Source organism: Sparus aurata, chromosome 8, assembly GCF_900880675.1.
Source record: "Sparus aurata chromosome 8, fSpaAur1.1, whole genome shotgun sequence".
Taxonomy (NCBI): Eukaryota; Metazoa; Chordata; class Actinopteri; order Spariformes; family Sparidae; genus Sparus; species Sparus aurata.
The window spans coordinates 5815651-5838366 of record NC_044194.1 but is presented as its reverse complement, the minus strand read 5'-3'; the positions used below and the strand labels follow the sequence as shown (position 1 = coordinate 5838366).

The following is a 22716-nucleotide window of genomic DNA, read 5'->3' as shown; positions in this document are numbered from 1 at the left end:
GCGCAGGCTGCTGATTCATTCTTTTGCACTTCTGCTTGTATTGATATATCATCTCCTGTCTATTAGGCTATTTCACTACTTCTGCTTTATTCTATGGTTTTTTTCTTCTCTGTTTTTATAGATTTTCCTCTCTTCTATGTTTCTTAATGTATTGTATTTGTCACGTATGGCGTTAACTTGACTTTTTAACTGTATTTTTAGGCACATTGAGTCTAAACCTGTCGTATGCAATGTGCGATATAAATAAACTCTACTTGACCACTGAGCACATCTATCTGTTCTGGCCTCCCCCTCTTTCTAGTCTTGACAGGTGTGAAACATTGATAACATTACTACACATGAGGTGCAGTAAATGTAAAATATAGTTAGTAGGTAGTTATACTCAATGAGCCATCTTTTACGATGGGATATTATGCATTATGTGCTGCCGTTGCCTCTTTTGGTCCATCGCTCATTTATTTATATATTAAGGGGTCTTTAAAAAAGTAGACTAGTTGTGGGAAAGTGAATGTGGAAGTGTTCCAATCCCAAGCCCTCATACCTGCTGTAGCCTCAGTTTGGACCCTCGTTTTGTAACTTATCCCGGAGTTCCGTCCAAAATGTCTGTCCCCTCATTTAAATTCTGTTTAGCCCGTTAGTGCCTAATAAGTAAGTAAGTAAATAAGTCAGTAAGTAAGTGAGTAAACGTTGTGAGTTAACGGCTGCTAGCTTACTTTCCCGGTACAGGAGTAACGGTTCTAGCACGCGCAGCTCCTGGTTTAGCTAGCAGTTGGACCGTTAGCGGTCCCTCGCCCGCAGTTTGGAAACCGCTGTCCCGGACTGGCCGACCTCTGCTCTCCGGCTCTCTGCCTCCGACTCCGCCTCTCTCAGCACCAACACACGAGCGACCGACTCCCCAGCCTGCCTGCCGCCACCCCGAAGCCCCTTCCAGCTCCAGCCTGTTACTCCCCTAACCGGACTGCCAACGCGAAGCTACCTCTTTCTGTCTCACGCCAAGTGTACTCGTGATTATGTCGGAGGCAAAACTTTAGAAGAAGAAGAAGTACCAGCAGTAAGGATTAGCTGCACCGGAGAAGTTTTTCTTCTTTGCCCCCAGTTTTTTGGCCCCGCGGCGGGGCAGGACAGTCAGGGCAGGCCGAGTGGAGGGGAGGGGGGAAACGGAGACCGTATGATGTGGATCTGGTACCTTCTGCTTGGTTCGGGTTCAGGCTCAAGAACTGTTGGTAAGTTTCTAAAAAGCACACGGAAACTAATGTTGTGTTCCCGATACGCTCCAGTGGACGGTGGGTTAGCTAGAGGAAGGAGGAGGAGGAGGAGGAGGGGAGGCATGTAAAATCCTCTGAAGCGTTCACTCTGTGGGGACGTTTCAGCCATAACCTCTCACTTTACATGTGGGGTTTTCATCCCTTCTAACTTATTTCAGAAACCTATATGAGAAGACTTTTCATTTCCATCGACTGGACGGGTATTTTTCTTCTTTTTTTGAGGGCTGGGTGGAATTGGGAGTTGAAGCAGCAGCAGCAGCCGGGGCAGCAGTTTTCTCGAGTTTTTTCAAGCATGTCGGATGCATTGCACAGTGTGTGTGTGAATGTTCCTGCTTCACTTCTGAGTGAGAATATTTTCGCAACAGTCAAAAAGACACCCTCCGTGCCATACCCCACCCATCTACTGTGTGTTTTACTGAGATGGGGTTATGGTCTCCTCCAGGTTAAGTTATGACCGAGAGGTTGTTGACAGGACGGTGTTGACAAGTCAATCTGCTCGTCCTGCCCCGCCATGGCAGCTGGGGGGGCCCGGGTGGAGGACACTTGTAACGGCTGGAGGAGTTTATACATAGAGACAGCCATTTGGTGCCTTTACATGCAGCTGCAGTTTTCAGCTGGTATTCCAATCAGGGACATCTATCCACTGGTTATTACAGTGTGCTGAAAAAAACTGGCCCGAAGTGAATATTCACACTGACTAATGTGAAACAGGTGTGTGATATTATGATGATATCTGCACATGCAACATCAAATGATGGGTTTAAAGCCCAGCACGCATAAACGATAGTCTGCAAGTGATAAATGAAGTTCAAGGTGTTTAAGGTATGATAAACATTCAAGCTAGAAGAAAAACTACTGCAATTGATAGGGAATCCATCTACATGCAAAACATTTGTTTTATTTGATAGCAAGACTTTAAAGGTACAATATGGTTTTATTTGAATTTTAAACCTGCTAAATGTATCTGAACCTATCAACAGAATAGGAAAATATAACAGCTTTGACATGTGTTCAGTTGCAGATATCCACTGAAGTTAGCTAGCCCCTAGCTTTGTACCAAGCCCTCAGGAAGAGTGTCAAGCTTTGTAGCCAGTCTAGTCACATCAACACATTCAAAAATACTATTTCCCCTAAGCTTACATTGCTAATAAAGCGTCTGTAAAACGGTAGATACATTTTTTTTTTTTTTGCACGTTACAACCCCTGTGAAATGACTCATTTCACTTTAGCTGCATGGTTAACCTAGCTTACGAGCTAAAGGCAGCTACAGCTAGCAGTTACTCTGGTGATATGCTGCCTCCTTTTTATATAATCGAATATGTAACTTTTCTGTCAACATCATTTGTACTAAACGTTACAGTACGCTGAGTGCATTGAAATGTGCTGAGCTGGTATTGCAGGTGCATTGAGTGGGTGTAGCTACAAAAAGATCTCCCAAGAAGCTCATGGTACCCTGGAGGACGTTTTGACATGTCAAAGTAGGAAAAGCACAGGTGTAAACAAAAACATTAATGATGGCTTAATCCCTTTTAGCTGCTTTGGTGGGACACTTGTAACACCTGTGCTTTCCCTTCAGAGATTTGTTATTATGGCTTCAGTTTTAGGACATGCCTCTGAAGGGATTTGTTGTCTGCGTAAACATACATAAGACCTCTGAAATGTATGTCAACTCTTAAATACAACACTTTGTTATTGAGAGCAGGGAATATTACAGCAGTTTTTCAACTTCTGTATGTGCCCATGAGTGTGCTTTTGTCAGTGACAGTGACAGTAAAGCGTAAATAACTTATATTAGGTGTGGAAGAGAGATTTGGTGTGCCAAACTGCTGCCAAACCCCATCCTAGTTTGCTCTATTTGAGCGAAGGAGCTTGCACACATGATTGATGTCAGAAATATCCCCCCAGAATATTACTGTAGTTTGTTTTCTTCACTGCTGCTTATGTGTTGTCAGCTTTGAATAAACAAATTGTGTTTCAGACTTTTATTAGCTCACAGCCTTACCCGGGCAATAATAATGTCAGCTAGACTGTGTATTTGTGTGTGTGAGAGTGTGTGTGTGCGCGCTGTATTGGTGCCTTGGCCAGCGTGTAAGTAATAATAGAGCTTAGATATTAATACTAGGTGTTATTGTCCTCTGACAGGGCAATGTTATGGGTTAAAATATAGCTGACAATTGAGCCAGTAATATTATGTCTAAATTAGGGCGTCACTATATTGCATCTAATTTAATCTGAAATAAAGCCAAGATATTAGTAAAGGTCTAATGCATTTACGTAAATCTATTACAGTTTTGGCTGGGCGTCACCTAGGCCATTAAAATGATAATCGCAATATTGACATTTGAAGATATGGCTATGGAAAATTTAATTGGAAGAATTTCCCCCCCCTAAGGGGTCTGTGCTAAAAATAATAAAGCAAGTAGAATATGTATGAATTCAGTAGAATTTCCATACTATGGAATTTATGCACAAGCTTGAGGGTTTATTTTCCAAATGTGCACTGAAGAATCAAAACCTCTTTCTAACTTCACATAATTGCAGCTGTGAATGATGCAGATCTACGTCGATTATGCGTGAGTGCGGTTAATTCTCTGAACACTCGTCTCCGTTTCTGAATGGTCAACATGTGCTACAAAGGTGTCTTGTGAACTCAAGGCACAGTAACCATTCTTTTTATTTTTGCTTTCATACCAACACTCAACAACAGATCCATTCGACTGAATACATTTCCAGAACAGTGTTTAAAAATAACTTCACAATTTGGATTATGAAACCTCTTAATGGAATATAAAGTGTGCCTTGCAGATCAGCTAAATTAAGTCTCTACTCAAGATTATAACTGTGATAACAAGATGAATATGTTGTAGCTCCTGTTTGACACACTTAACAAGCCATACAGTATCTAGGATCATGTGTCAGCAGGTCTAACTGGAGATTAAGAAAACAGCCACAGTCCATACTCAATTTTTCTCCTTGTTTTTAACTTTTTTTAAAGAACTTTGTATCAGTGTATTTGGTTCATTATTCGTAGCCCTTGATCCTTCATATGTTTTCACCCAAAACCAGTGTTCCAGTGTAGGTACAGCATCTGTCCCATTGTGATAATGAGATATCAGATCTAGTAATCTTGTGCTCCTTTTCAGTCAAAACACTTTACAGACATTACAGTGGACTGGATTCCTTACCGTGCACCCAAGATGCTAGATGGAGCTAGATGAGATAAATCAGTGTTATGTAATATGAGATTTAGCCACCCGACCCACAGACAATGGAATGTCGCAGTGCAGTTACAAACTATGAAACTGTGATGTGTCCAATATATTGGAGCTTTTCAGCTGTTCTGTTCGGCCATGCACTGGGGTGGGATATTGATAAAAATAAATTGAGGTACATTGTTGGAAAGATTAATTCGTTTGCATCAGTTGCTTCCCCCTTGTACCCAAGGATGATTATTGCTTGTTAAAGATCAGCATTGTGGTATATATGCCAACTTCATAAATCTTTGATTACATTGCTCTAGCAGCCAGAGCTGCCTGAATTAAATATCCTGTAATGGAGGTCTTTTACAGATTGTGTGTGGGGATCAAATACTACATAGACACATTTTATATAGTAAACATATTCCAAATCCTTGCTCCCAGCTATCCCTCAAGTTAAAAACACTGAAATCAGATACAGCACAGAAATTATCATTGCATGTCCTTGTCTGTCACTTTGTGTTTTAATGAACACACAGACCATTTCCCTTTGATTTATATCCACCAATGAAACAAACGAGTTTGAGCATGTTTTCATGTATTCAAAACCTTAAAACACTTGCACATTTGTAGTCTCTAAAAATACTAATACATGTAAATGTAATAATCAACCCTAGACTGTATTTTACAGGAGTTTACATCTTTTGCATGGTGATGTAGTGATGTAACTGCCATCTGTGAGTATCTGCACTGATCCATGTAGCAAGAATGATATATCTGAGCTAGATAATGTTCAACATTTTCAGTCAGACTTCACTGGATCCTACATTACAGGCAGAGTGGCGAGCAGCAGGCCGAAGAGTGATGTTTTTCATTTTTGGGGGGGAAGTATTTTGACAAAATAAACTACATGAATGTGCAATACACTCTATGCTATGTTGAATTTGTTTATCATAGAAAGTGTAGTTTGCTTTGTTAATGGAGAGCTTGAAGGCAGAATGGAGCTACGCTATGGACATGTGGTGCATAGACAAAGATGCTTTTTAGCCTGGATGTATGTTGTGGTAACGGGAGACAGTTTTCCCTGCTCGATTAGATCAGTTGGTCGTTGTCGTCAGAGCACTATCCATCAAGATCTTTCACTGTGGACATCGTCATTTGCCAATTCGGCGGACATCGCCCAACCCTAGTGCCAGCAAGGTAGCCATTACAACTGACTACGTTGTTTAACATATGTCGCTAACCCTTATCCCTACCCACATTTTTGCTCAAAATGCCCAATCTTAGAATGAACCTCTCAGAGCTCTGAAAGCCCATGTTTTACCTCAGTGAGGAATTTTGTAAGAGACGTTGATGCTTAACATGTAGTTGTTAGGCTCACAGAGTGGAACACATAAGAGGTTAGTTCTCCCACTCACCCAACAAAAGTGTACAGCACTATCTGCAAAAAACAACCAAATCTAATATCTGACCGTATTTTTCAAAAAGACCGTATTTTGCTGTCCTATCGCTTAAATGGCCCAGTTTGATCCATGTTACCAGGCCACACACACACACACACAGGCCAGGTGGTCAGACATATTCATCCATAACCAAAGGCGGACTATTCGGGTCATTTCTCCCACTGAACGAGGAAACAGAACCACATTGTCTCCTGCTTATTGTCCTTTGTGTTTCTGCACTGCGGCTTCCCAGAGACTTGCCAGTTGGCCCAAACCGCTATGTGCTCGTGCTTATCTCTGCATGTCTTTGGAATAGGAAAGAGGGAGAGAAAGAGAAAGAGGGTGGCTGACATGGTTGATATGCCTCCAGCCGTAGTCGCGGAAAGAAGGCCAGGGATTAAGGAGGACCAGTTTGGCATTACTTCCCAGGGTTGTTAAACAAAGCCACATGACCGGAGTCAAGTTTCAGATCTTTGTAACGGTGCAGCTCTTACTACTGTAACCACTCATTGTTTTGATTCAGTTTTATAATTGATCAATCAAATGTAACTTCATGCTTTTGACCAGTAAAGCACATTTGTTAGTTATTGGATCTTTGACCATCAGGTGGAAATCACGCTGTGTTTTTCTCTGCAAGGGAGGACGGTCCATTGTCCATTCTCTCTGAGCATTTCTGATCTATAAGTCATGATGTTAAAAGTTTCATGACCCATGGAATGTATGGATCGATGGAGACACAGAGGAATAACATGTACTGGAAAAAGTTAGAGGACAGCTTATTACATATTGATTTTGGATTGATGGTAACTAATTTGCCATGCATTGATGCAGAATCTTTGTTAATGCCTAGTGGTTGCCTATATTGATCGAGGACGTCCTTGCGTGTCGGGCTCACACCTCCGCCCTGTGTGAACCTACTGATTTAAATAAGAGATATGTTTTCAGTATCCTAGCTATTCGATATTGTTTTATGAAGTCTTGCCCTCACCCAAAAATGTGTTTGCTCAATAATCTTGCCTAGTGCTGTGTTTAATATCCATAGTTATTCCCAGTGGAGTGTATCATGAGAACGGAGGACAATTTGTGCTAGACATTGATTTTAACTGTCTGCAGTATCGGGCCCAAAGGGTAAATTGAGATGAAGTTTGTCTTCAAGTAAAGTCTAAGCAGTGAATGTTAGTGAGCCATTTTTTAGACTGCTGTAGTGTGCAACACATGAAGAACTGCCACTATAAATTGTTTAGTCGTCAGTTGTTGTATTAGTTGCCAATTATTTGAATAATCAATCGGTAGGGTTGACCAGTTAAGTCATCTTATTCTTGAATCTAGATATTTTATGATATCTTATAGACCAAATAACCCATCAGTGAATCAAGAACATGATTTACAGATTAATCAACAAGGAAAGTAATTGTTAGTTGCAGCCCTTAGATGTTCATATACACACATTATGTACATTGTTCTTTCATTTTCTACATTGAGCTTCACTGCAGAGACAGGGCAGCCAATTCACAAGACTTACTGTGGATTGTACGTTAGCAAAAGGACGAACTCTCAACCCCACTTTGTTTTCTGTATTACTGGAGAAAAGTTGGATGAACTTAAAAAATGAAAGCCACTCTTTTTCCAGAAATCACACCCTTCTGTCCCCCTTATCATTTCAAACAGCCCTCCCTGATTGTTTTACACTACTATAATCTCTGAGGGTAAAGACTCCCTATACACGGTGAGATAGATGGAGCTGAAGCATCCCATTCACTGCTTTTGTAAAGCAGCAAACCTCTCATTAGGAACAGCAGGGAAATTATCAAGCAGAGCGGAAAGGAAAAATTCATTTCAGTGAACTGTGACATTCGAGAGGTGGAGAATCGAAATGTGGTAACCAATCACATCTGACATTTATTGTGTATTTATTGCAAATTAAGTTATTTTACTACTGAGATAAGGTGCCGATTCAGGTGCAGGTGTTGCACTGATCCGTATCATCTGCGAATATAAACTGCAGCAGCCATGGAAGCAAGCAGTAAACTGTGTGATTGATCAGCCCATAAGTGAATGTTTGTGGGATGTGTCAGCAACCTGACAGCTCGGCCGTGTTTGACGTGTTGTCCTCACTATGTTATGTGCAACACTAACAATAAATTTTATATACTTTTGAAATACTTTAAAGGCTTAACAGGCTTAAATGATGTGTCCCAAGTCAGGCTGAACTGACAGAAAGACAGTCCGTGAAGAACGTGATTGTATACTGCTGAATTATTTCTGAAAAGTGCAAAAAAAACCTGTCCTGACAAAAGCCTCTGTTTGTGCAGTGTGAGTGCAGTTAAATTTTTTTGTACATTCTCAGCACCTGCCTGTAAAAAAAATTGGGCAATTTAACACTTAATTGCTCGTTATGCTGTAATGTTTTATAGTTGCAGGAGTCCTATTCAAAATTGTAATGCAAGTTTCAGACTCCCACAGTGGACTGTTACCACACAGAGTCTTGCCAGCTGACAATTTTCGATTGACGTTGAATATTTAAATAAAAGCCGTCTGCAGCTGTGTTATCTCACTGGGGCCGAGCTGTCAGCAGCAGGCTGGACTGCTGTCAGTCTATTCTTTAGTCTCGTCCAAAGTTTTGAGACTTTAGAAGTGTTTGACCTTGAAGCTGTTGACCTGTCTTGATGAATTCAGTCTGCAGACTCTGGAGGATGTGATTGTTGCATTTGGACACAGCTACAGAGTTATGGATTTTTTTTTATTCGAGCCTACGCAGCACATTTTCCAGTCACCTTGATCTCCCTACTTTTATGTTCATCCATGGTGCCCCCTCTGAGAGGAGAGTGACCCCCTGCATGTGTCCCCTGTGTTGCTTTGCCTGCTGTCACACAGGGAATGGACCCTGGCAGGCTGACAGCTGGCTCCCCCGCTGTCCCCCGTGATCAGCAGTCGTTTGCTGTACTGTGTCTCACTGCCACCGTGGCAGTCCAGTGTGGACACTGACGGGCTATTTTGGACTGAAATTCCAGCATCCCTCTGTCAAACCAAACAAACACTACCTTAAAGGTCAGCGCGAACTCGGAGAAAAACACAGATAACATCAGGGCAGTTGATCTGCTGTTTGTTTGTCGACCCTGGTAGAAGCACGCGTGGTGTGGTTTTATAAACTTGGATCTTCGTGTGACTTTGACTTGTCCCTTTAGATGCTGAGATGACTATGGCCCTGAAAATGGACTCAATACATTCCACACAACTTAGAGAATCACTCAGCAATGATGAGGTCAATATCTGTAATATTCGCTGCTACTGGCCAATCAGAGATGTACTGGTGTATATGTGCACTAATCCTATGTTATGACATTATGTTGTATCAGTGTTTTGTTAATTAATATCCTGCCTTTCTTTGTCACAAGTGGATCATTTCAAATTTGTGCATACGCTAATATATTGATGTTGGAATTTTTTACTACCTAATATCAGTATGGGCATTGGCCCCAAAAATTAAGTATTTTCCAAGCTCATATTTTCATTACGGCCCTGTGCTTTATCGTCAGCTGTGGTGATGCTTATGCTGCACTAAACATTAGTGTTGACACACCTTTCACCTCATGGATAATTGCTTTGTAATTGGGAGACTGCTCCGGCAGTTTCATCATTCCAGTGAGTTGCCCCAACTCCATCCACCAGCTTTATATGCTGTAATTAGATGCAATTCTCCAAACCTCTAATCACGAGTAAAACGGTTATTTGGAATAGACGCGGTTTTTTGATTGCAATCACACAGACATTCGTTTCCTTTATTTCTCCCTTTTGCGTGCCAAATGTGATTACATAAGCATTCAGTGTCCTGTGTGCTAAATATGCAAATTGTCTCCATAGCATCGTGGGTGAAAAATGTTTTCTGTATTTTTCTGTAGGATCAGATTCATCTTGAGAATCACAGAGACCTTTAAGTGAAATTCTTTTCTCCTTCCGTCACACAACACGATGACTCAGGATTGCTCAAAAGGTCAGGGGTAAACTCTTAAGACCGAGACTTTCATGCAGAGAAGTGGCGGCTCATGAAACAAGCCATTTGCTGAAATAAAACTCACACTATTCTAATTGAGGTGCTGCAGAGTGTGAAATTCCAGTGATATGCAGAATGCAATGAACTCTCTGTCCCAATCTCAGCATAGAACAGCTGTATGTCATATTGTCAGTAATCTGTATTTTTTTTTCGAGGTCCCATCCAATATTTGTTCCATGCAGATTTTTTTGCATTTCTGTAACCTCATTCTGAGAGCACAAGCCTTTGGCCAGGTGCGATGGAGTGAGAGTAACAAGACGACTAAAGCCTCACTTCATCTAATATTCACCCTCAAGGTAGAGACATGAGAGACGTGACCCGCCCTTTCTCTTTGCACCAGATTGACATTAACTTGACATTGCCAGTGGAATTCTTTCACCAATTATAGCGTGCTCACTCACACGGACACCCGTTTGATTTAGCAACCTCTCAGGTGAAATCCCAATCAAGGGACTGAAAAGCTACTGAAGGCTACTCCTCCAGGCGAGCTCGTAAATGAACAAATAAGATCAATCTCAATTCAGCCAACTTGAAATAATTGCCTATTTGTCACAATTAATTTCAGAGCCTCGACTCAAGACCCCTTGATATTGATATTGAATTTCCCATTATTACATTCCTGAAAACCTACTCGTTAAATGGAGCCGAATCCACAGAATTAGTCCGTGTGCTAAATGGCTGATAAAAAGGGTCAAGGCAGGCGGAGATAATTTATCCGTCTGATTGTGGGAAGAGAGGAGAAGTGATGCAGAAGCTCAAAGTAAATGTGTGTTGGACACATGACTCCACCTCTGTAGTGTCACCAACATGGCCTAACCCCATGAGCTGTTTGCCCCCTCGCCCCAAGCATGCACACCATTATTCCCCATGCTTTTTTTCTCTCTTCTGTGCTAGAAATTAGGTATTTATGTGTGTGTGTGTGTGTGTGTGTGTACTTGTTCATGTGTAAGGCACAGTGTATACACACAGTATGTAAAAAGGGTAATCCTCTCTTGGACAGGGACCAGGGGAGGCGAGTCGCTCATCTTTACAGGAGCTAATCACCTGATCCCGCCTGCTGTTTGCAGAGGCAGTCTCGCCAGCCAAAATCAAATGCAAAGCCCATGTTAATTACCTTAATGCTACCTGCCTGTCAACCACAACTTGGCAGCAGCCACCAGCACTAGGCCACAAAATAAATTCTTTTCACTTGTTCAATGAATACCAAAGATGAAAAGACAGGCTTCTCAGGATTGAGAAGCAGAAAGCCATTTTTTACCCTCTGATATTTTGAACTGGAGAAAGCAGATGTGGGAGGGGGAGTGAAAGTTGGGGCGGGTTCGTTGTGGAGTTGGCAGGGGCATGGAGTTCAGGTCATTATTGGTTCCAGAACCATTAGTCTTGCCCAGGTCCAGTGTGTCAGAGATGGTAATTGAGTCCGTCTCTGTGCAGCCCGCTCTAATGAGAAGCTGCAGACCTAAGATTTGACTAATTTCTTTTATGCCCAGGACGATATGTCAGCCTGGCCGTCCCATGCCTAATGACTCCAGATACTTAATGAAGGATTGGTGGGATTTCCAAAGACTTGGATGAAGCTTTATATTAGTGCACTTCAAAAGTTAGTGCACTCCGGAGACTCATGTAATGATGTTGGAAGGCCCTTTGATGTCCTGACAGTGCACCGTGCCAATGATCAAAAGCTGTGTGTTACATACATTACATGTATTTGTATTTACGCATTTTTTGATGGATACGTATATATTATTGATTCTGCACATAGTTTTATATATAGTTGTTCATGAACAGTTCATTCCTCATACCTTTGAAAATTGGATTACTTAATATCTTCTTCATCTAATTAAAGAATAACTAGCTTTCTTGGAATTAATGATGATGTTGAATAAAGTTATTTATCTTTTTTTCCTGTGGGTGTTAATTAGCGATACCAAAACTAAATAGCAAGTCAGTTTCAGTCTTTATACTCAGACAATGGCACGTCCATCACCCTGTCAGTCCAACTTCAGACAGGTAATCTTTCTGATGCAGCTGAATTTCCCAAGTGACATTTCCAAAATGCTAAATGCGCTCACTGGAAAAGATGTGCGCAAAAATGCCATGCACCCTCAATAACCACATGCTTTTGTAGATGCCTTGACCTGCTTGCATCTACGCAGCCCTCGACAGGGTTGAAAATGTCTTGTACGGCAACCAGTCAAGCTGGTAAACATCACATTTCACCCTCATGCGAATCTCCTCTCCACCGTGTCCGCTATGGGTCAGGAGCTCATCTGTCCTGAAGGAGCAGCACAGCAGCTGATTATGATGGATTATGATAGATTCCTCCTTGACTGACCTCTGCAGCCAGTCACACAGTCTTCACTGCACTTACACGCACACACACTTAGACACTCATAAATCAACAGACGCAAACAAGTTTCAACAAAGACACATAAATACTGATACACAAAAGTGTGCACACTTGTGCTGAGACTGAAATGTCAGCATCGCAGTGGGAAGGCACATTCACTGAAGAGCAGACATTTATACATACAGCAAGCTAAGACCATACGTGCTATGCAGTGTACCTTGTCAGGTGGGCTCTGATCTGTAGTCTTCAACCAAACCCAATTAAATGACCAGAAACTCGCATGAAAGCAAATACAACCACCGGGAAATTAAAGGGACAAGCCGAGCCCAAAGAGTGGGAGCTGCTTCCATTGGTGGCCATTTGTTTTCATTTGGTTTGGTGTCTTTACTGGTGCCGTGCAGAGCACTTTGAGCAGTGTGTCTCTGTCAGACTGGCCACCTCCGCCTCTGCCTCCACCCGCAGCCTCCGCCCCCCGATCCATTACCACTGATGGTGCTGGTGCAATGAAGAGAAATGAGGCTGATGGCACTAATCGTTGGTGCAGACTGATGCACGTCCAGTCACCTGGTCAGCCTGGTCTTTGCATTTCAAAGGGAGCAGAGGCCATCAGGAACAATTGCAAGTGGAAGATTGAGAAGAGACAATGGTGATATTGACCCAGGGGGAAAAGAAGCTATAGAGGTGTCAAGGAGCTGCAGCACTGAGCGTGACTCTGCATGAGGCAGGAGCACTCACTTGTAAAGCTGTGAGAGGGACATGACTGGGTTTCATAACACGAACATATGAAGCTTTTTCCCCAATGCATTAAGAGTCCTCTTTAGCCATTACCATGACAACGTAAAGGTCCGTGGCTCTGTGTGCGAGGGAGTATAACAAAATTAAGGGACTGAGTGATCTCTCAGAAGAGAAGGTGCAGCCAGATGAATCGAATTCACCTGGAGAAGATGAATAAAGTGGCAACCTGGGAGGCACAGCAGGGGGGCCGTTGTGATCGTGTTTAGATAGATTTAGACAAATACCCTACGTGCACCTGCAGTCAAACACCCAAATTAACATCTCTCACGATTCCACTGTGTATCACACTGGAGGAACACGAGACAAGTCGATGAAAGAGTGAGCCCATCGCCTTAACTGTAATCACCTTGTACTCCCGTGACCTCTCTCGTCATCGTTCATGTCTTTCCTGTCACCTTGCTGCTGTGTCTAAGTTGGCCTTTTACACATAGCACATAAGACTGAAACCTTATTGGAATGACCTTTAAGTTACAACATCAGCTGCCACTATGAGAACTATTCATACACCCTCTACCTTTTAATCCAAGGCCCTTCACTTCACTTATTAGCCCATTGACTCATTAGCATTGGGTTAAATAGATATTATATTATAGAGAAAGATAGAGGAGACAGACATAGAGATAGAGAGCACAGGCCACTGGCACTCTCTTCCCTCATCTGCATTCTGTCGAAATAAACATTCCCGTTGTAATGCCCCCGTCACTCCCCCTCTTCACCCTTCTTCCTTAATGTGGTCGCTCTCTCTCACATGCCTTTATGTCTTCTCGCGCTCACCTTGTGCTCTCTCTGTCTGTTCCACTATCTCTCTCTCTCTCTGCCCCGGTGTTTTTGGCAGATATAGTTCATTCCCACTGATTCTTCAACCCCTGCAGTGACTCCATGGCCTGGCTACACAATTAGGAGCTCATTACTTGCTAATACACAGACGAGAAGACAGACAAAGGAGGCCCGCACCTTTTTTATGTCGAGCGCTCCCTGCTCCCATCATTTTATCTCTCTCTCTCTCGCGCTCTCTCTCTCTCTCTCTCTTCCCCCCAGCACTTTCTGAGCAAAAAGGGTGCCACTTCTCTTTCTCCCCTCTCTCTCTCCTCTCATCGTACCCTCCGCTACAGTACATCTTCTCCACGTTGCATAATGAGCCCGCGTGTGCTAAGAGGAATTAATAGTTCAATTTCCATCCATTAAGCGTTTGTTTTTTACGAAATGAAATGTACTCTCAGCTCACACACCTATGACATTTTGGTTTCTGCATGTCATTTTCCGGCTCGTTAAGCATAGAAAGCTCAACTGCTTAATAGATTTTGGGAACCTTATGTAAGCAGTGTCTTTCTTTGATAATTTGATTCCTTTATTTGCAGATGCTTCCCCCCTTTCACCTTCAGAGCTTACAAACACGAGTCTCGCAGGTGTAACATAAGGTCAACTCAGGCAGCTTCACTCTGTCTGCATCATTTCTCACTCTCCGACTGGCACTGCGGAAATGCCAATTTTCACAGCAAGGGGTCCCGCGGCGTCGCAGCGGATGAAGGTTGTGCGCTGTTTACCGGTGTGCTCTGTGACAGTCGGCTGCATGATGAAAGAGACGCAGGGGAGTGTTGACATTTAGTTTTGCGCCCGTGATGGGCCAATGTGAGGAATCTGAATTAATGGGATAGATGTGTTTGTTTGACAGGAGAAGCTTCCTCCTCTGGATTGATGAGAAATTCAAGCCCATAAAAAGATATTAGTCTGGCTAGCTCTGTGCGTACATCTCTCTGTTCAGACATTTTTGTCTTTGTCTCTGTATGTGAGCAGCTTGCCCACAGTGCCAACATCTAAATCTCATTTTAGTCCCCCCCCTCCATCCCACCTCCATCAGCTCCACCTCTCTGTGAAGGTAATCCCAAGGTGATGTTAATAGGCTGCGATGCTGTTGAAAATGCCACTGTCATCTCTTAGAGGATTAGATGGACAATTGCTTCCCTGAAATCCAAGCCAAGTTGTTAAAAGAAAACTGCAACAAAACAACTTTTCTGAAGGGTTGTGTTTTTTTTGTGCCTTAACATCACCATGCAGGATTTTATGTCCCCAGTATAGAGCTTGCATTGTAATGTGCTGATCTTCGTTGTAATTTAGCTACAGATGGGCTCATAAAAAGCCAAAATAAACTGATGCGATGGGATTATTGGCTCAGTGTGATCTGTGATCCCAGATCACTAGAAGACCAGTGCATGATTAGTAGAGCCGTGTTTAGCCGAGCCAGGCTAATTTGGCCAGTCACCGTTCCAAAGATCCAAAGGCAGTAGAAAGCAGTCACTGCAAGGCCTATTTGATAAAGGAGAGGCTGCTAAATGAAAACATAATAATAAGGCAGAGGCTAATGAGACAATCAGTGTTGTGCTCATGTTGCAGAAAAGGTTTGTGTGCACGTATGCTTGCAAATGCTGCATCTTTATGTTTCCATTAACCTTTATCTGTCCATACATAAGAACATAGAAATAGCTCCAGGGATTCAGTTGCAGGGAGTAATTACTTGAACAGACAGCTGTTAGTCATATAATAAAAACGTGATTTATACAACCAGTACTTTCTGTAGGTCCATTCAGAGGAGAGAAATGCTCATTTATTTTTTACTGACTTTCTTGTACAATACACAAGTCACAACCTTTACCGCAGAGTGGATGTATGCATGCTTAATTAGGACTGAAAAAATCCATTATCAGCAGTTCAAAAGGAGGTTCCAATCTTGGGGACACAAATTGTCAGTATTGGACGACCTGTGAATGAGACTCAAAAATCATCTTTTTCAGAAGTGCTTTGAAAGCTTGCCTGTGTAGTGTTGTTTTAATTGTCCACCATGATGCACACATGCTGGCTTACCTTTCTGTCTCTCTCTACCAGTATGTTTCTGCTATGTTGACTTTCTTTGTCAACAGTTATCATAAAATGTCCCCCAAAAACAACACTTCACGTTCTGCATTTCCATTTTCACAACAGGTTAGCCAAGTGTGGAGGAGGCTTGTCGTTAATTATGTAGCCCAGCAATACTATCGGTACCAATCTGGTACCGAATGACACGGCAACAACCAGGTGCACTTACAAGCTCGCTGGAAACAATGGCATAAATAGCCCTGCAATAACAGGAGAGGGTGCATCATAATCAGTTTGTTTACAGGAGAGATGTGATACCAGAGAACATCTCTCTCTCTCAGTTTCTCTGCAGAGCATGTGCAAATGTCAGCACACAGGAGAGGTAGAGTGAGGGTAAAGTGTCCAGTAGTTACAAACATGCTGAAATGGGTCGCCAAATGTACTTCAACATCTGGTAATGGACCAAGTAAAGTGTATGTGTGGGAAACACTGGGATTCATTGGCTGAAATTCTGCTGGAAGGGCAATTATGTGGAGCCCCAACGTCGCTAAACAGTTGTGGGGTGCGGTCAGACATAAAAATATTTAGTATTTTGTTGTTAAATTAACACGAGGGCAGTAGCTAATGCTAAACTGTCTAAACAAAGACTACGATTTGGCTAAACAGAGACAGCCTTGACAAGAAACTAGCATTACAACCTGTGTGTACTCAACATTAGCATAACTTTACAGCTCGTCTGTGGACATCAGCTACAGTTGTATACTGTACTTTTTAAGACAATGGGTAGTGTATAGATTATTGTCATCATTTTGCATTATTATTAGATGTTGCCTGTATTCTCACATTGATAAACAAGATTCTGTTTAACTCGCGTTTTTCCTCTCTCACATTAGTCTATCTCTTCAGGCTGGTCTTCTCTCTCTCTCTGTCTCGCTCTGGTTCTATTTCAGCCCACAGATGCACTATCAATAATGCAACCTCTTAAACAAGACTGAGGCTTTTAAGAGGGTTTGTCTGTGCCCATCCCTTCTAGATGCCTGATATTTGCTGGGTGGCCACATCCTAGTGGAAAAATGTTCGATTTTTTTAATGATACCCGAAATAAACTTGCTGTTACCAGACAATTTATTTTGAATTCATATCCTTATCAAGGCTTTTTCTTCTGACATGTGCAAATGCTGGAAAACAGTTAATGCTGGGAGGGCAAGAGGTCACCGTCTCATCAGGGAAGTAAAGACCTAAGCACTGACTGTGTAGCTGTAGGCAAAAATGAAATAGAAGCCAAAGCGAGACGAAAGCACAGCCACTGCATCGCTCTTTAAAGTATATTGTGCTTGAACTTACATTGTTTGTATTTCTGTGCAGACAAAGGAAGACTTGGCAGGCATTGCAAACCCCCAAAAGCCTCATCCACCCTGTCAGGCAAAACCTGTGTGGTGCAGCCTGCTTAATTTTTTGCTTTTGCATGGAGCGTCTTAGTGTGTGTGTGTGTGTGTGTGTGTGTGTGTGTGTGTGTGTCTGTGTGTCTGTGTGTCTGTGTCTGTGTGTGTGTGTTTGGATTAGTTTCAAGGGGGTCTTGAGGAAATGGAGGCCGCTCTCTGAAATCACAGTTTTTCCTCAGTGTATGTGATTATGCCATAAGCTAAAAGAGGTTAGAAAACTTTCCCTCACACAGGCATGTTGACTGAAAACAGCACTGTGTTTGATGCGAGTCCAAAAGAGCCGATTCACCGCAGCCACACAAAAATAACTTCTGTATAACGAACACTCCAAGATAATGATTGTGTTGGGAGGTTGCCACTGTATCTTTTATTTCAGAGAGGCATCACACGGGGAAGAATGTAAATGTTCAGTCAGCACACTGTAAATGTGAGGCATTATTGTTAAATTCATAAAAAAATTATGTTACTTAAGGCTAGTTAGTGTCAATATGTTTCGAGGTCATACAACATTTCTTGGATCATCTTCTGCCTTTTTTAGAATAGAATATTGAACATAATACAAACAACAAGACTTTTTGCAGGGGTTCGCTTTGAACATCAGATGTAACACTTGGCTCACAGTCTGTCTTCCTTCCTGGAGGAATTTACTTTTGACTTTCTGCCTCGAGAGCCAGTGTCCTTATTCCATTGAAAAGCAAATGCTGAGTCCCTTTGCCAACAACAATTGCCTCGTTATCTGCTCTACGGATGGTGACTAATCCTGCTTTAGGCTATTGTGAGGACAAGCTTGTGGTCCGTTGTTTGTTCCTCTCCAGATGCATGGGGACTGGGCTGATGCCCCCACCTGAGAGTGCTGACCAGCGCTGTGGCCAATCCTGTTGAGAATGAACCACTCTCTCCTCAGGAAGTCAGTGTAAGAGGGATTAGGTCTTGACAATGGTTGTTTTTTGTGATGTCCTTGGATTTCTTTTTGCCAGGGTGTTGAAGTCAGCCGGCTGCAATCAGCCTGGTTGTCTTGATGTGGTCCCAAGAGGTTTAATTTTGGTCAAGTGTTAAGCCCTCTCTGCTGTTGCTGTTTTAAAATTCAGGCTTTCTCATTTTTGCTTTTTGTAAACTTGGACTGCACGAAGATCCCCTCCAGAGTCATTCTAATACATGTAGAACACCCTGCATTGAATAATATTTTATTGAATGTGATTTTTCCCACAAAAGTATGTTCAATGAAGTACTGGAAAAGATTAAAACTACATCTACTCCTTCGCCCTCATCAAAAATTCCAAGAATGTATGAATATGCAAATATGGAGATGCCTCCAGGCGCAGTGGCGCGCCGCGTCGCACCCACCAATAAAGTGTCGCTGGTCCGATTATACTTAATGTGTGTTGCACATTATGATTGATTTGGCAAGTCGCGTGGGTTGAGAAATGTTATTTTTTTTTATTAGTGTCAGCTTCCTCAGAATGGGGGCACCTGTCCTGAAACGTTCTTGTCGCTAGCTGAAGGCAGATATGTGTGACTGTGCTGTGTTGTGATAGGAATATTTTAAGTGTCGTTTGAAATGGAAAAAGTGCAATATTGCCACACTGCTGACATAACTGATGGAGGAGGATCCTTAAAGATTATTTTGCTCCCTACAGCAACCACATACTGCTTTTGTTTAACTTTCTTGCTCAGCATGACTCCCCCGCTCTGTCTATATCTATATGTGTGTGTATGTGCGCGTCACACACTGACAGAAATGTGATGTATAAATGTAACAGACATTTCCATTTCAGAGGAATGCTTTAAGAAGTATCCAGAATTTTGCTGATGGGACTCTGCTAACAAGCATGTGGCCGCACTCACAAAGACTGGTGCACACCTATAGTGGCCATTTTGGGTTTTTGGTGCCAGAAGTGACCATATTTAAACTAGAGTGGACCTGGGAGGAATATGCATTTCTATGATCTTGATTTGATCTGACTGAGAACCTGAAGAAAAGCTTTGGTAGCGACCTCTCAATCACAAGGTAGCTACGCCGTAAAGTATAGCATAATTGGATCATAATTTACGAAATAAAACACCATGCTGTCTTGAAGAAGACTTGAAACTAGTAATAGGAAGCTGTTTACTGAGGTAACAAATCAAGTGACAGGCCAGGTTCTCATAAACCAACATAGGGTCGACTTGATGGCCATTCGAAGCATTATCCGTGCCTTTACATCTTGTTACGTTCATTGGAAGGTAAGAATATGCTGCACCACCATGTGGACGTGGCTCAGGTCTGTCTTCAGCCCTCTTCAGGCCAACAGCAGGGTAAGCAATGACAAGGACTACAGTGCATATGGAACCTGTCAGCACTGTTGCACTCTTACTGCATCAGCATGGGTTATTAATGAAGCCTATCAAAATGGTTACGCCCAAGTCTGTGTATTCAGAGTTAATGTTACTGCACAAAGTGTATCAAATTGATTATAGAGAATAGATAACAGAGTTTAGTATTAAAACTGATTGTGAGAGATTGAGATGGGAGATTTTTCTCCACTCAAGAAATTATTGAAATACGATGGTGGTGTTTGTTATGACTGTGTGACCTGTGTATGAAACCATCGTTTATAAATCTTAAACTAAGTCATCAGTAGAAGAGTGCACTACAGATTAACAGCACAGTTTAACTTCAGCAGCTTATCTCTTGATGTGTCGATGAGATGATGAGAGATCAACAAGTTTCTATTAATGTACCAAAAGCCAGCCCGCTGCTTCAGATGTAATTAGTAATGACGGACCATGCTGCCTTTTCACTGTATCACACTCTAATTTTCTCACTTTTTGGATAATGAAAATGGGGATTACATAAACTGTTAGCTCACAGCTGTCAGTGCAAATAAAGCTATCTAGTGTCCCAGAGGCAAAGATGATTTTGTCTCATTACAGTAAGTTTGGAAGGTTGACCAGTGGTCAATTGTTTTGTCACAGCTCTGGCCATCAGTTCCACTCTTCACATCCAACTTTATGGCTGAGATCTCATAATCCTTTCAAGAATTATAAATAAACACTCCATGTGGAAGCAAAGATTGAGGAGTTTTTTTTTGGAAGTGTTCTTAAACTACTCACAGGCTGAACTTTGACCCACTTTCCCACCGTAGTTTCACAAAGTGGTACATGATTACATAAGACACTTCAGGTGAATGTGCTCTTGTTTTCACCTCCAAATATGTGAGTTTATACAACTAGGTAAATCTGGGATTTGTTTTAAGCCTGTCTAGTTGTGGGATTACTCGTGTTTGTGGCTTGCTGGACTCTTGCAGCTGCAGCTACCAGCACTGCTGTGTCCCTGACTGTGCCATTGATTTAGAAAGACTGAAAGTATAATGCAAATGTGCAAAAATATACATTTGTGTTTTGTTCACGGCTTGGATTGTTTTGAAGAATACGGAGGAGTGAAAGATGTCATCTGGCCTCTTGCAGAAAGACTGACTCACATCAGTGCCTTGACTGTTTTTCCCTTGTGGGGAAGTGTTATTTTGAAATGTGGCATATGCAACAACAAGAGATATGGCCTACATATTGCGTGTACCATGTCACACCACAAAGTCAACATACACAGAAAGACATAATACTTGAGTTATACTGATGCACTATTGTGCAAAGATTCCATTGCACGTAGTAATTTTTTTTTTGATTTATCTGTTTTATATCACACTTGGCTTGGTAAAGTCTGCCTCCCATGCCAATAAAGCTCCTTTGAAAGGTATGATTTTGATAGATAGCAGAGCATTTGAGCTCCTTTTACTCAGTTATGCAGCCCATGATTAGCTACTGCGGTGTTCATTGCGTATTTTTGAGAAATCAAAGATTGTCTACAACCGTTGTATGTTGAGGTCAAAAAGCCACCAGAGAAGAAAGAGAAGAGAGAGAATCAACAATGGTGTCCATGCTCTTGCACTGACTGTCACATCCACCACTAACTCAGCATCCATTATTCTTTGATTATGTTTCCGTACTAAATCATTAATCACAATATGAATCATTAAATCCCCACAGCGGTGGTCCGTACACCTTCTTCTTCTTCGGGCTGTGGTTTATTTATAACACATACCCTGTATTCTTTATCAAAAAACAGCATGACAACTTCTGAATAATCTCCCCCTAATGCATCGCTTTTATTCCGCTCTTTCACATTCCCTTTTTCTTTTAAAATGCCCACGAATTTGCAACTTTATGGAAAATAAATTTCATGCAGTGTATTTATTGTATCTTAAGCAACCTGCGTCCACAAAAGGCTTGTTGTTCTTGTGCTTGATTATGTTAATGTTAAGTGTTATTTGCTTTCCAGGACTGCGATCTGCTTAATGACTTTTTGATTTAGCAATTTTCTGAAGCCGCATTGCATTCATAATCTTTTGTATTTTATTCATCAGGTGCTTACGCTGTGTCGAGGATGTTATTGGTTATTGATTCATATGAGTGAGCAAAGCATCCGGTTGTTGATGTGTAATGTTTCTATTAATGCACTCCCGCCCTCTCAGAGCCGCATTCTTCGTCTCACTTTGGAGCTACGTTTGAAATTAGAGCTATTTGTCTTCTGCCCAGTTGCTCACTTAGCGTTGTTGTCATGGACACAACAGTTAGATTCACAGTTTCCATGTGGCTGAAAAAGGCAAAAAAACAGCTGGTGGAAGAGGAACAGTCCTAAATGTAGCAGGTATCAAATTATTCAGACTTGACAGTTTTTTCCATGCACGACTGCCCCTTTCTTTATCCCTCCCCGTTACTGTCTGCTTGCACTGTTGCTCTGTGCCTATGCTGTCTGTCTCTCTGTTTGTCCGTCTGTCTATCCGTGGGGGGTCTTTAATTGATGCACACCAGATTCTTTACACTAGTGCTTATTCATATTGAACGCTTCAGTGAGTTGCGGGAACACGATGGAGAATCTTTTCTCCTCTCCGTGAAGCTCTTTCTTTCGTGCACTCTCTCTCTCCACACACACACACACACACACACACACACACACACAATGAAAAGACAGCCAAATCACCTCTACCCCTTCTGTGCTGTGCCTCAGAGCCCGTTTGTATACCTTTACCTTTAAGATTTGTGTGTAACTGAAAAATAAGCTTCCATCCTCGAGGTCGCAAGCTAGTGTTTTTTTATTCAGTGTTCGGCCTTCCTTATCAAATTCACTCCTCCCTTCTCCTCCAACACAAGCAAACCTTGACGCCCATGTTTTATTGACATTATCAGGCAGCAGCGTATCTTGACTTGCTTTTGATTCGTCTTCCAACAGGATTTCACACAATTCACCGGAGACTGTTTTGCTCAGCGTGGTGGATTGTTGAAGACAAGAA

The 22716-nt window shown here is 42.1% G+C and overlaps 1 protein-coding gene across 1 annotated transcript in view; it reads left to right on the top strand.

The window, feature by feature from the left end:
* Window positions 1–832: 832 nt before the first annotated feature.
* Window positions 833–22716, top strand: part of ldlrad3 (low density lipoprotein receptor class A domain containing 3) — a 79782-nt gene continuing 57898 nt past the window's right edge. The window contains exon 1 of the mRNA XM_030424798.1: window positions 833–1223. Coding sequence (XP_030280658.1) covers window positions 1169–1223 — 55 coding nt within the window. The 5' untranslated portion in view covers window positions 833–1168. The remainder of the gene's footprint in view (window positions 1224–22716) is intronic.